Source organism: Typopeltis vanoorti, chromosome 13 (assembly GCF_054136105.1).
Source record: "Typopeltis vanoorti isolate ZY-2024b chromosome 13, IOZ_Tvanoo_1.0, whole genome shotgun sequence".
NCBI lineage: Eukaryota > Metazoa > Arthropoda > Arachnida > Uropygi > Thelyphonidae > Typopeltis > Typopeltis vanoorti.
In genome coordinates, this window is record NC_143561.1 from 68,118,711 (window position 1) to 68,134,611 (window position 15,901).

The 15,901-nt window shown below is 35.8% G+C and overlaps 1 protein-coding gene across 1 annotated transcript in view; it reads right to left on the minus strand.

Annotated features, from left to right (window-relative positions):
- The window catches only part of sgl (UDP-glucose 6-dehydrogenase sgl), a 156,514-nt gene that overhangs the window by 75,233 nt on the left and 65,380 nt on the right, over window positions 1-15,901 (minus strand). Inside the window, exons 5-7 of the mRNA XM_090402533.1 lie at window positions 12,423-12,620; window positions 5,759-5,906; window positions 1,523-1,617 (exon numbers count right to left, since the gene is read on the minus strand). Coding sequence (XP_090258659.1) covers window positions 1,523-1,617; window positions 5,759-5,906; window positions 12,423-12,620 — 441 coding nt within the window. The remainder of the gene's footprint in view (window positions 1-1,522; window positions 1,618-5,758; window positions 5,907-12,422; window positions 12,621-15,901) is intronic.

A 15,901-nucleotide genomic window follows, 5' to 3' on the forward strand; every position in this document is an offset into this window, starting at 1 on the left:
CAGTTTAGAACACTTATTGCAGACTATCTTGAAACATGAAATGTTTGAGCACTGAAAGGTTTGTCATGTAAGTGGAATCAGTGGAGAGCGACATCAACAAAACTATGAACAGAGTATGACATCAGTGATAGCAAGTTTTTTTATGTATATGAGGAAGAGAGTGGGGAAAATAAGGAAAGAATTGACAGGAAAATCTCGAGAGAGAACACTTTCTGCTATTACCCGCAGAGAAATACTTGAGTGAAAACTGGCAATTGGTTGAGAAGTCTTCAAAACCTATGAAATGTCCTGGAAATTATAAATGGCAAGTGCAATAGCACAGGCTTCTCCAAACCTTTCCATGACATATGACCAGAAATGGATGGTGCCATGTGTGATGTAGGCAAGATCTGCTGTGGACCTTGACTGCTGAAATTTATATTAGTGGTCATGGATTAGCTGATAGTTCTCCAGCTATCAGAAGCTGGCTGTTGAAGGCGTCCATTATTTAGACAACACTGAGGTAAGAACAATAGGTAAATTACACTTATTTATATTTTGAATTGGCTGTATATGGGTTTGCTTCCGTGTTGTAGAGGTAGATGCCAGCAGAGTATAATATAGTGTATGGATAAATGATAATGAACAGTTGTTATTTCAGAAACAGACATTCAGTCAAAAACATTATGATGCTGAAGGAAAAGCTGTTGCATAAGAATGAGCTCCTTAAATCCATACATTCAGTTTTGTAATGCTCTAACGTAATAATCAGAGTTAATCATGTACCAGCATGCATGAAGTCCAGATGAACCATGTCATTCACATGCCAGAAATCAGTCATATGCTGTCACAAGTGCTATGCTAAGCTTATACTCTAAGCAGTAGGCTTAGAGGATTATGACTGCTCAAGTTTTTGGAATTTGTCAAGATCCACTATATGGTGGAACCTCAGCAAAGAGTAGTTTACTTAATATAATTAGAGTAATGAAGTGAGAATCTGCATGGCTTACAAATAAATGTAAACTTTAATCAAGAAAAGCATAAATATAGAACACAGTAAGTGCAAAAAAAAATAAACAGTTATTTATAATAAAAATATAAATTCTAGCAAAAGTTGTAAAATTAAATACAACATTTAATTAACATGCACTCTGCAGAGATATGAAGAAGAATCTGGAGTTTTGTTGAGTGAGTTTAGAATAGAGTACTAGACCAGATTCACAGATATCAATATAATCAATACCTATTATAACAACGTCTCAAAGTGTCTCGGAATCCAAAATGGTCAGAAGAGTGGGATGAAAACAAAGTAACTGGTTCTGTTGAACAAATATTGTTCTACAAAAGACAAGAAAGATTAAAATAAACCATATACTTGACTGTCTCGTATGCTCTGACTGCAGAATCCATGACAATTTCTATACTGACTATACAAGGCAATTTCTTAGACAAACATTTTTTTTTTGTACATAACAAAATTGATAAAATAAACCTACACTGCATATTGAGCTAAGCATTCTTTAATTTTTGACATATACTATACCTGACACCAATAAGCTGCAACTTCAGGAAGATTAAGGCACTCACATAGGTAGACCAAATTTAATACATCTTTTTGAAAACAACTCCCACCAAAACCTGTAACAAAAAGGAAAAATATATAAAACATTTTTAGAATGAAAGTTCAATTAAGGAAAAAAAAATTAGTTAATTCAACATATAATTCACAGATCCCTTGAGGATCCTGGAGTTACATATTTGGAATCTACCATATAGGTCCTTGCCCATTAGTACTGTATATCACTAATGGGTTGCTTCAGTGATGTTGAGTGCCCCCATTTTGGATGGGTGGGCTGTTAAGCAACCCATGCTACAAAATTCACATCAATTGGACTGTATGGTTGCATTTTTATTGATGTATGAAAGTTTTAAGAATGCATAGCACATCAGTGCTCATCTTAATTGAATGAGAATGAGACATTCAGTAGATCATCAACACTGTTTTCCCATTGTAAATATAGGCAAAAAAAAGTTATATATTATTATAACTAAAATTAAAAACTTGCATGTATTGGTGTCTAAACACATCAGTGTTTAGAACACTGAAACCAAAAACAGCAACTCGTGACAAATGACTACATGGTGGTTTACAAAACCACACTAAGAATTTGACCTGCTGCACCATCTGTATGTCTGTTCAAGGTGCTCAAAAGTGTCCAATATTTGTGATAGCACATCCAGGCTATTAAGGTGAATGTGATGCAATGTTTACACATCGAAAAGTGTTCTCCATGAAACGTTAGTATATTGTGTTTAATTTTAGGGATCATACAGAGCCAGGAAACAATTAGGGGAGTCTTTAACAGGTATAAATGCAAAAATATAATATCAGTGATATTGCTATTCCATGAATGTGCACCACACCTAGAATACCCTGAGAATATATGACCCTGTGTTGCTTAACAGTAATTTAATTTTTGTATTTTGAACATATTAAAACACAACAAAACTTATTATTATTACGTGCCACTTCCAGAAAGTCCAAGGACTCATCACAGGAGGGCACTCTACTTCGCTAAATACATCTCACTCTCTCCACTACTACTTAATTCTCATACTACAACACTACTATTATCAACATTATGTACCACCCATCATCACCAACAACAGTATTTTTTTGTCTGTAAATTGCATGTGTTCTGAAGGCCAATTTGCCTGTATGCGAGATGAAAAACCCAAGTTTCCAGGAAGAAAAACCTACAACCTTATATGAGATCGGCTAACTCATCTTCAATTGAAAAAGCCCACATAAGGATTCCCCCCCTCGTCATGACAAGAATCGAACCCCAGGTCTTTTCCAATCAAAGGGTGCAATGTTCTGCTATTCTTCCAAATGCGATATGGAGGCACTACATATTGTATAATATTTGTGTATGCTCCTTAAAAATTTCTTAAAACAGCACTTTCTACATGACCATGATGATTCTGGATTTAAGAAGTCTGCCAATGTGAATTTTTTTCCTTTAATTTTTTTCAATTTTATATTGCAGTAGAGTTTGAAGTATAAACACAAAATAAGTGATGCACATATTCTGTGAAATATGTACAAATTGACTCTCAGAGTTAATCATGTACCAGCAGTCATGAAGTCCAGATGCACCATGTCATTCACATCCCAGAAATCAGTATGCTGCCATAGTGAATTTTCTCTAGAATAACATTCTAGAGAAAATTCACTATGCAAACTGTTCACTATAAATTTCTCTAGTAGATATTAAAGTTTTCTATACTGAGTCAAATGTACATACAATGTATATACATTTATACAGCAATTTTTTTTAGATAATATGTGTGTGTATCTGTCACATCCATCAATATGATTCCTTGCTCTAGATAGATTTTACTGACATTCATTATTTGGCACTGTAGCTAATTTACCTCAAATTTTGATTTCAATCTGACTGGATGATATTTAGTGAAACTTGGTAATCAAAATCTGAATTAAAATTTGTAGCACATCTCAATTTTGCTTTCAATCAGTCAATTTTTAGTGGCAAAAGTAGGCATAAACAATATGTCAGAAATAACACCTGTCATTTCACCTACATCTGTAGGTGAAATATAATAGTGCCATTGTAAAGGAAAGCTTTGTTGGAACAGCTTTCCTTTACAATGGCACTATTACATTATAGGTTTTGAAAAGCTGGACTGGTTAGTCGAGTAGTTAGCATATCTGCTCTCCAACCAACAGGTCGTAGGTTCAAATCCAAGCATGAGTATGGGCACCACCACTTTACTTATTGGAGGCCTGAAAAAGTTCCATGTTAGTATGTTAGCCTCTAGAGTAGAGTTTCTGGACTAGGTAAAAAAATAAATAAAAAAGCAAAAAATTATAAAAGTTAATTAAAAAATTAAAAAAAAAGTTTTAACACTCACAGTACTAACGTACTATACGTTTACAACCTTTTGTGAGTGGGAATCACATAAAACCCTTGTGGTGTGTGTGTGTGGGGGGGGGGGAGATTAAAAAAAAAGACAATTCAGTTTCAATTGCTGTGATAACAAATGATGTTAATATACAAGATTAATGCTACAATGATATGTACCTTTTTATGCCTTTTTGGATTATTTCCATACTTATTTTTTGCAGGATAGTTATTTTTTTATGTGATCCAAAACAAAGAGAGTGACCAGCGATTTTTATATTGTGTTCATAGGAAGCTGGGATGCACATACCATTTATGTTATGGCACAGCATAGTTTGAACATTATCTGAACAGTGATCTTGATAATTATACGAGGGTGGTCTGAAAATTTCTCTGTCTAACAATGAAAAAAAACGAATTTATAATTTCCGAATTATTTTTATTTTTCAATATAATCTCCCTTAAGACTAATACATTTATTCCAGCAATGCTCCATGGTAATTATCCCGTCCTTGTAAATTATAAAAAATATAGTGGTTCTCAGTAAGATCTGCAAAGTACCCCTCTACAGCTGCAATCACCTCTTGATTCTAAGAAAAACTGACCAGTGAGGAAGAGTTTTAATTTGGGGGAAGAGACAGAAATCAGAGGGAGCCAAATCTGAGGAATAGGGTGGATGTTCCAATGATTCATAGTGCAGATTGTTTAATTAATTTTCCCATTGCCAAAATACCTTCGTGGGCAGGTGCATTGTCCTGATGAAAGATGATTTTTTTCTTCTGCAAACTGGGTCTTTTCTCACAAATTTTTTTCATCTATTCTGGTTAAAAGATTGGAATAATATTCCCCAGTTATCGTTTTACTCTTTTCAAGATAATTAATAAACAAAATACTTTTAGCATCCCAAAACACCGATGCCCATGACTTTTCCTGCTGATGGAACTGACTTTGTCTTCTTTGGCCCTGAACAATTGGCTTCTGTCCACTGTTTTGATTGTTATTTGGATTCTGGTGTGTAATGGTGAATCCAAGTCTCATCCATAGTAATAAATCGACGCACAAAATCAGTTTTATTCTTGATAAAAACGCTCCAAGCACTGTTCAGAGATTTTCATGCGAGTATGTTTTTGATCTGCTGTGAGCAAGCGTGGCAATCATCTTGCACAAAGCTTTTTCATTTGCAGTTCTTCGTGCAAAATATATCCTATATTCTTTTGAAATGCCTATAATCTCAGCAATTTCACACACTTTGACTCACCGGTCATCCAATACCATATCATGCACTTCAATGATTTCTGGTGTTGTTATACTTTTTGGATCATCTTCAAGGCCGGTATGGCCACATTTAAAATAGGCAGCCCATTTCTTAATTGTCGAAAATGAAGGAGAAGAGTGCCCACAAACTTTTATGAACTTCGAATGAATTTCTTTTGGCATTAAATCTTCTTTTACAAAGAATTTAAAACTGCACGATACTCAATTTTATCCATTTCAAGGGATACAGAACATTCTATCAAGTAGTTTGTATAAAACAAACTACTTGATAGAATGACTTGCAATTTCACATGGATGCTTATGACAGATGTACCAACTTAGAAAAAGAAAATCTTGCTGATAGTATTGCCATCTATGATCAAGGTCGAGAACTTTTCAGACCACCCTCGTAGTTATCAAGATTACTGTTATTTTATACCATTTCACAATAATTTTTTACTTTCATTTTTAGCAATGGAGATTGTTATAAAATATCATAAACAAATTACTAACTTCTGATTAGTTTGTTCTAATACTGTTTGCTATAGCAAGAGTCAGCTGTAGCACATTATATTACTATGCTAAAATAAATTACTAACCAACACTTGCTTGGAGAAACTTTGGCCCAATTCTTGAATCAGTTCCAACAGCATGTGCAACCTCAGTAACATCTGCTCCAGTAGCTTCGCAAACAGCAGATATGGCATTGATACTGGATATCCTTTGAGCAAGAAAAGCATTGGCAGCCTTGGTAATGAAAAGCAAAGTTAAGAATTAAATACACCATTCTAACAATACGTAATTTAAGCAGAATTCTAATGTAAAAAATTAAGTCAAAAACCAATGTCTTTAAGCCTGAACAAGATGATTGTCAATGATAAAATTATTTTAATATTAAATTTTTCATTTACAGAGATTTGTGTAAACACATTGAAATGTTTTACAAACACACTATAGCAAGTTTCATCATAAACTACCAAAAGCCCAAACAAAATCTCTTAGGTACAATGCAGTACTAAAAAAATTCACTATAGGAAACTATCCATAATTACAAATTCTTCTGTGCTCCCTACAAGTTTGTTATAGTAAGAATTGATTGTAGTGGGCAAATGTTAAATTTCATGAATCTAAATTCTTAGATATACAACGTTTGTATGCCCACACAGTATTTATTTGCTACAGGCCCTGCTGCCTCCCATGTGTGGAGACAAAAAAAAAAAATAAATAAACAATTTAAATTATATCAACCCTATGATATATGTCCTCATTAGTCCTGCAATGAAACTCAAAAATAATGGCTCTCAGTTCCAAGATTAGCAGGTTTCTTGGTTTCCTTGGGAACAACTTCTATTGTGGACTACCATAATAAGAAAATCAGAAGGCTCAAGGTGGAATCAAGAGATGGCCAAAAAATGGCCACATCATTATAATCAAGGTAAAAGAGCAAGATTACAACAATGACCATGTAACAGAAAAATGAACACGACAACTGATGCACGTGGTGTGGTACATCAATTTTCTATAAAGCGCTGAATAACTAGTAAGCTGAATTAATAGGAGGAATAGTGTTTGCTAAAGATTTTTATGCAATGGCATAAAAATCTTTTAAAACTTTACTGATAATTTCATGTTTTCAAATGGAATCTCTGTAAATGAAAAACTTATTAATGTTAAAATAATTTTATTGTTGAAGAATTTTGTAAAATATAGTTCCAAAGCTTCAATAACCCTCTCGAACTTAACAGGTCTCATAGTATGCAACCGCATACTTATGTTAGGAGATGGCTTCTGGTATTATTACATCAATATTTTAAATTAATCTAACTTTGTAGTATTAGTAACCGATCAAGTTAAAGTATCAAAGTTGCAAAAATCATCATAAGCTGCTGTGATAAATCAAATCACTATTGTGAGTCACAGTGTATTAATTTTGGCACTGCACATTAAAGAAAATTATATTCAGTGATTGGATTGTAATTCTATGTGCTGATTGAGCACTGAGAGAGAGAGAGAGAGAGAGAAGAGCAGTGAGTAGTGCCAATTGTTAATGTTGTGCAAAATAGTGAAAAAAGTCAAAGGTAAATATTAAAATACTTCATGTGACTTGATAAAAGAGGAATTAAAAGGTATTTTTAGTAAATATGGATAAAAATCACTATATTGTTTTATATGAATAGTAGAAGTCAAAATATCCACAAAAACATGTAAAGGAAGAATTCAATAGTGAATGTTCATTAATAGTGGATTCCAAAACTTTGAATAGTTTGCAGTTCACTTAAGGGTCAAAGCCAAATAACTAGGAGGAGACCTCCATATCACCTTTGAGGAATGCAGAGAACTGACTAGGGTTTCTGACTTAATGCCCAATCCTCACCTTCACTTGGTGCACTTTGTTAGCAGGTATCCACTAGGTACTGAACAAACAAAGATGGGCTGGCAATTTGAGACTTAGTCAACCAAATTTTACTCTCTATGGGCTAAAACCATAAATGTATATATATTTTTTTAAATAACGAAACCTGTGGTGCGTTCATAATTAGAAGAAACACACGTATAAACCACAGTGAAAAAGAATCTCCACAGGGTATCTCTTTTTTGGATTTACACATCAAAAGAAAAGAAGACGGTTCCATCGCCACTTCCGTCTTTTGCAAGCCTACATTCTCAGGTCGCTACATTCACAATTCTTCTGCTCATCATCCATCTCAGAAATCTGGCATTATTAAATCACTAGTTTCCAGAGCACACAAATTCTGCTCCTCTAAAGAATCTTTAAACCAGGAATTAGAAGTTATCAAAAATACAGCGATGCTAAATGGATATAATCCCAAAACAACTCAAAAAATCATCAGTCACTTCTACATACATCAAACCAGACAGGAAGAAGTGCATAGGATTCCCATACCTTACGTTAAAGGCATCTCAGAACGTCTTTCTAAAATTATGAAGAAATACAATTTTGCCACTACTTACAAACCTATCAACCAAATTTACAACTTATTCTCATCCTTGATGTTACCTGGTGTTTATGAGATTCCATGCTCATGCAAATTATCTTACTTTGGACAGACAGGTAGGTCTGTTCAGAAACGCATCTCGGAACATCAAGACCACATTTGTCTTCTTAAACCGCAGAAATCTGGCCTCTCTCAACACGGAATTGAAAATCCAAACCATAGGATTCATTGGGAAAAGGCTAAACTTTTACACAGATCTTTATTTAAACATGAACGTTTATACAAAGAAAGTTCTGAAGCCCTACTACAAAGACCAAACCTAAACCGCAATGACATTCTTACTATTCCTAAAGTATGGGAAATTATCATACAAAACTGTGTTAAATAATTAACGTTTTTTTTTTTTGTTTTTGTTTTTTTGTACTACTTTAGCACGTTATGCACGTTTTCATGAGATTCTATTGTAATCATGCACCCTAACTGTATGTTATTCCTAATTTTTGTTTAAATACTGTACTGATGATGTCCTAAGATACTTAGGATGAAATATTTACAATTAAATAATTTCAATGTGGTTTATACGTGTGTTTCTTCTAATTATAAATGTATATGATGGTACAGCATGATCAGATTTCATGCCGACTGGAGGCATCACCCGATTAAACAAGGCTCCTGCTATTTTCACCAGGGTGAACAGTGAAAAGTCAGCTACTGGAACAAGCTCCAACTCAACATCTAGAAGAAGAATAAACCCAACATCAGAAGAACTAAAGAGAGGAACCATCAATATAAGGAGTATTAATGGGAAGGAAATCAAACTTGCAGAAGAATTTGAAAAGTACTATGCACACATAACTGGCATTACTGAGACAAAGAAGACAAAAACAGATGCAATTATTGCTAACTAATAAGTATAGATGCTATTTTCAGGCAATAATGATCAAGAAAGGAGTAACAGTCATTCAACACACAAACATGAAGATAAACATCTTGATTGGAAAGCAGTTTCAAGGAGAGTTATGTGGGCAAACTTCAAAATGGGGACATGAACAATGAAACTTATTTGTGTCTATAGTCCCACAACAGGTTCTTCTAAGTAAAAAGTGAGGTATTTTTTTGAGTCATCAGAACAGGCAGCTGACATAAAGAAAATGGAAAAAATTGTCCTTGTGTATATACTGGACTTCAGCTTAGGACATGGACTAGTCATTACTAACATCATGTATCAACATAAAGATTTGCACAAGTTCACATGGACAGAAGACAAGAAATAAGAAAAGCCTCATTGACTACATCATTGTTAATAGTGATATCATGCTCGTTCAGGATATGTGATTGTACAGAGGATTTGAAACTGGAAGTGACCATTGCTTAGTACTAAGCAGGTTAAAAATGGATATCACATTGAAAAGAAGTATGTAAGAAAGTTTTAAAAATAATTAAACTTGAGCAGTTTTTACAAGTAAATTATAGACTCACCTATACAAACATTATTGAAGAAAAAAAATGAAACAAATTGAAAACAAGAACCAAACCTTGGAGTCTCAGTAGCAAACTCTGAAGAAGACAGTGAATGATTCAGCTAGGGAGATATGTAGTGAAGTTGTCTGCAAGGATAGAAAATAAGAACACCATGGTGAACACAAGAAGTTAAAGAAGCAGTCCTGGAAAAGAAGAAAGCATACCAAAGTTCCTAGAAAATAAATACAGATATGAGATTAGATGAGATATCAGCTCACATTTTAAGAGAATGTGCAATGGAAATGGTGATGCATTTGATTAGGCTGTTTAATGTAAGTCTCAGCTCTGGCAAAGTCCCAAGAGAATGAAAGGAGGGCAAAATAATTCTTTGCATAAAGAAGGATCTAAGTCTATGGTAGCAAATTATAGATCAATCAGTATTTCAGGAGTGGTGGTAAAAGTTAGTCAAAAAGAGAATTCAGGAATGGATAAATAAGAATGTGATACTCCATGAGGGGCGGCACAGTTTTGTGAAGGGTAGGTCATGCCTTAGTAATTATTATTATTATTATGAGCCACCTCCAGGGAGTCCACAGACTCATCGAGGAGGGGCACCTACTCTACATCTTTCTCTGTCTCCACCACTCAATCCACCAACTACAACTAACCGCAATTAAACCAATGTCATCTACCACCACTAGTATTTCCATAAACAATCACAAACATCCATACCCACGGCAGGATTTGAACCTGCAGCCTTTTGGCTGGAGAGTGGATAAACTAACCACTAGGCCAACCAGGCCAGGTAATCTGTTAACTTTTTATAATAGGGTGACAGTTGAGTTGATAAAGGGAATGGCTACATGATGATACTGCTGGATTTTGCAAAGGCATTTGACAGAAGATACCACGTGGAACTCTATTATGCAAACTGCAACGAATGGGATATATGATTGATAGAAACCTGAAGTTTAGGGGACATATTGCAAAGGTGGTGAAGGTAACACAGGAGATTGTGCAATTATGAGACGGACACTGACCTGCAGAAATAAGAGGGTTATCATTCCATTGTATAAGTCTCTGATCAAACCACACTTGGACTATTGTTCTCAGATTTGGTCCCCAGGATTTGAAGGGGATAAATTAACTGTGGAAAGGATACAAAGACGGATGACAAAGATGGTTTCAGGACTGTACAAGGATAGTTATGAGGTATGAGGATCGGCTGAGGGAATGTGGACTGCAGAGTTTGGTGGATAGAAGACGGAGAGGTGATATGATTGAGACTTTTAAACTGGTGAGAGGTGGTTACAGGGTTGACACTGGGGAGTTCTTTCGCTTGGTTGAATTGAACAGCAGGAAGGAGTGATGACAAGAGGCCATCCCTGGAAGTTACGAAAGGAAACTGTGAGCAAGAGGGTGAGGAGTGGTTTCTTTGCGTGGAGGATGGTTGAACCATGGAATGCATTGCCTGATGGAGTGGTGAGAGCAAGAACGGTCAATGAGTTTAAGGAGTGGTATGATAGACTTTGTGTTTCTTAGGGGGGGGCTCCCCTCGATGGGTCTTGACAGACTATGTTCTTGGGAAGGACCTCCCACGATGAGTCTTTTGACTCCATGGAGGCCTGAATGATGATAATAATAATAATAATATGAAACTGGCGATATCGATAGACAAAAGGTGGCTGATGGAAAGATACCAAAAAGTACTACATGGAGAAGCAGAATCCAGGAGAAGGCAGGTGACTAGTGGTGTGCTGCAGGAATTTGTGCTTGGATCACTGCTGTTTAATTTGTACATAAATGATATAAGAAATAATTTGAAGGGCAATATTCAGTTGTTTGTTGATAATGAAAAGTTGGGTAAAGGTAATAGTTAATCAAGGTGATGTAAAAAGTTTGCAGGATGATTTGAATAGCCTGATGGTATGGACAAAACAAAATGGATGTTGATTTAATGTGGAAAAGAGAAAAGTTATGCATTTTGGGATACAAAAATTACAAACCAAGTACCACATTGAACGAAATGTACTCCATGAAATTGACTGAAGCTAGAGATTTGGGGGTAGTAGTGGATATAGAGTTGAAGCTTAGAGGACACATTGCTCAAGTAGCCAAGATAGTTCACAGGATTACTTGGTTATTGCAGACCATGCTAACAAACAGAGATAAGAGAGTTATCATTCCTCTTTATAAAGCCTTGATACAACCACATATGGATTACTGTACTCAGGTCAAGGTTTCACCTGAGTTTCTTGGGGATGAGGAAGTGGCAAGAAGCAAGTGAGTGGAATGTTTCCTATGAGGACAGATTGAGGGTTTGTGGATTGTAAAAGTTGGTTGATAGGCAAAAAGAAGGGGGAGATAGAAACATTTATGTTACGTAAAGGCTGGGGGGGGTAGAACAAGAGGCCATCCCTGGAAGTTGGATAAGAGTGCAGTTTGGAAGGATTCAATTTTTCGTTTGGAGAGTGGTGAATGAATGGAATGGATTGCCTGGGTCAATTGTTAAGTGCTTCATCTGTTAATGATTTCAAGGAGAGGTATGGCAGATATTGTGCTGATAGTTTGAGTATCCCACAATGAGTCTTAGGAAGGACTCCATGGAGGTCCCCATGCAATAATAATAATTTTTCATAGAACTCAAGGTAAGTTAACCAGTTTCATATAAGAATAGCAAGATTTCTCAGAAATGCAAATGGCAATTCACAGCCATAAACACTTCACTGACAAAATTAACTTCCATGTCATAGAATTAATTTGGCTGCTATGATGTCAAGTTGCTTGGCTATGACAGACTACTGAGTCAAACATGTTAAAGATAGAAGAGAATTTTGATACTTACTAACTTAGACAACTCTGAAGACCATGTATTCATAGTAATAATTTTGTCTTTTGGAATCCAATGTTTATAAACCCAACAGAGCTCATCTACTGCAGCTATACCTTCCACAGTCTGGTCTCCTCCTATAAGAATGCGGTCAGGATGGAGAAGATCACTGATTGCTGAACCCTCAGCAAGAAACTCAGGATTGGATAATACCTAAAAGAGAGAATAACTGACTGAAATGTTCTGTGTTCCAGAGTTAAAGTACATCATTATTATAAATGGTATGGTATTACACTAAATAGCAAATTATAAAACAAAGAAAGGTGTATATACCTGCTATAAAAGGATATCTTCCTAATTGGAGAAAATGATCATCACCTAGTGAAACATTATTATCCAACTTAATAAAGACCTAAAGTGGTCGATGCTAAGCTTGACCCCCCCCCCTTTCCTTTTTTTTTTTTTTCATTTAAAATGAGTGATAATACCCATTAAGAGAATGCTAAACATACTTGGGGAACCCAAACATTCCAGTTCAAAGGTATATGGTAAAATGGTTGCTGATAATACACAGGACCAAACCTGTGTCAAATGTGCTAGCTGATCTGACCAGATCAGCTAGCACATTTGACCAGATAGGAATCTGAAGAGTATGTGAGAACACAGTTGAAGAAGCCACACTATGCATGAAAACTGGGTAATCTCTGTACAGGTGACATGTCAAAGAGCATTTCCACTCATTACATGTCCCTATGTCTCTATTAAAATATTCACAGAAACAAATCATAAAAAGTATAACAAAAATCATAATCACTGCAATAAAAAAATGACTCTCTCAAAACCAACTCCATAAAAATTTTAAAATAAACAAAAAATCTTAGCCAAAAATCCTACCAAATTGCAGCTATAATAACCATAGGCTATCTGAAATGTCCAAATTACACTGTATGATTCCTTCTGACAAAAGGATTATGCCTTCTTGAAATCCAATATTGTTTGCTAGAGAATGCCAAATCTAGAATTTTCTGCTTTTTGCTTCTCTAACCTGGATTAAGATTTCCTTTCCCATTCAGGAATTCATTTGCTGTATTTACTACTCTCCACATTTATCATTGTGAAAATCACTCTGACCTCCTCAACTTCTTATCCCAGAAGCCTCATTTTCTTCAATCAATTATACAAGCAGTGAAGTCATCTTTCTAGGTGACTTCAATGTCCACAACTCCAAATGGTTTCCCTTTTCCAACCATCAAGCTGGAAGAGATGTGGCAGTATTTGAAATAAGTAATGATCTAATGAAAATTGTCCATCTACCAACCCAAATACCAGACATCCCTCTCAATTCTCCCAATATCTTTTAACTCTTAATCAGCTCCCCTTCTAGGCATGGCACAGAGATCACAATCATCTTTCCACTCAGTAACTCAGGTAATAATCTTGTGCAAGTTTCCTCACTAACAGAATACCCTTCCCTCAACCACCACTCAATCTTATTCTTTGAAACTACAAGGGTGGACAAGTGGGACAATCTTGGTGAGCTTGTACTTTTCCTTCCTTCCTTTCTTTCTTTGATGAGACTACTCCACTGCCTCAGCTTTCCTGATACAAACATTTACTCTGAGCAGGTTACAGAAATTATTCTCACTGGCCTTCATTCCTCACTCTCTCCAAAATTCCCACCCACTTCCAAATGATGGTTTAATAACAGGTGTACCAAGGGAATTAAAATAATAATAATAAACAAATTCAGCATACCACCACAAGTAGTTTGTGACAAGAACTCCGACTTCATACTCAGCCTACATTCAACAAATGCAAAACAACGATAAACAGACCAATAACTATATAAGGGCAGCCAGCAGAAAATTTACTAAATATCTAAGTGGCAGTTGGTAACTTTGGTCCCTTGTAATGGGTGCAACCTCTGCTTCACTTGATCTCACCTCTCTCTCTCATCCAGATGGAACCACTATTACAGTGCCAAAACATAAGGCTGAACTTCTGGCATCATTTTTCTATTGTAACTCCTGCACAGATGGGCAAGATAAATCACTTCCGACCATACCAGAAAAAGTGCACAGCATGCTGCCTTCCTTTAAAATTGGATTGTTTTGTTGAAACAATTCAATGGTTGGATTATTTCAACAAAATTTAAATCTTAAAAATTTTAAACCACCTAGACACCAAAGTCTTCTCATCCTGATGGTATCTCCCTAGTTGCATTCAGAACATCTGTTCTCCATCACCCTCTACAATCTTTTATACTCAGCTGGTATCATATTCCAACATGTGAAAAAATATCTATATTCACAACCCATTCCAAAAAAGAGAAATAAAGCTAACAAACTATCAACCTGCTACCCTGAATCTTTGTTCTCTCCAAAATAATGGAGAAAGTCACTGTCACTAAATTCCTCTGCTACTTAGAAGCACTCTATTTATTCAATGACCACCAGTATAAATTCTGCCACTCCATCCAGACCTCCAGTCTATCCTACCCACTACTGGGCACTGCAATGACAACCTGTGCTGTTTTTGATATTTCCAGAGCATTTCACTGTGCTTAGTATTGAGGCTTCTCAGTAAATTGCCATCGTTTGAGTAACCTTCATTCTTTGGATAAACTTTCTGCCTGATCACATCATGGTGGATGGCTTCTGCTCTATTAGCTTCTCCAATGTAGGAGTGCCTCAGAGTTCTATTCTATTTATTATTATTATTATTCGTAACACCTCCAAGGAGTCTGAAGACTCATCGTGAGAGGACACCTATTGTACATATCTCCATCTCCACCAAACCTCTACTACCAATCATCAACATCAGTGCCATATTCTATTGCCTAAGGATGAGAATCTCCCACATTTGTGGGACTAAGAGGCAATCATCCTCATTTAAATCAGAAGGGCGTAATAAAGCCTCTGAACTTTCCTTAAACCAGACACTCATATATAAAACTGCTTCTATGAATTTGGCAAGTATCAATCCAAAGGATTGTGTCAGGTTAGGTTCACTGTGGGATTTGCAGCACCAAACAAAATATTGGCGTTTACTAATTACCCCCTCCCCCCCACACACACACACTTGAACAACTAGTCTATCTAACATATGAGAAATAATAGTCACATGGAATTTGATAAATGCAGGCTAAATACAGAGGTGAAAGTATCATGATCAGTATGAAATTCAAAATCTTACTATAGTTCGCCCACCGTTTCCAGGTCCCTGCTTCGCGTCTTTCCAAGAATAGTCGATTCATGCTGAAGGGGAGAAAAAAATGAAGGACGTCCGAACTGGTCGCCAACACGCGAAATCACGTGCTTTATAGGTAAAATTTTCCAACTGTTATACAAGCAACATAGTTAACTACAATAATCATAAAAGAGAAGTTAATTTTCCGACCGGTAATAATAAACAACTCATCCCACTATAAGGACTGATTACCCTATTATCGGAATGGATTCTTCTTTTTCTGAGATGCGCAGAAGTGTCGAGGG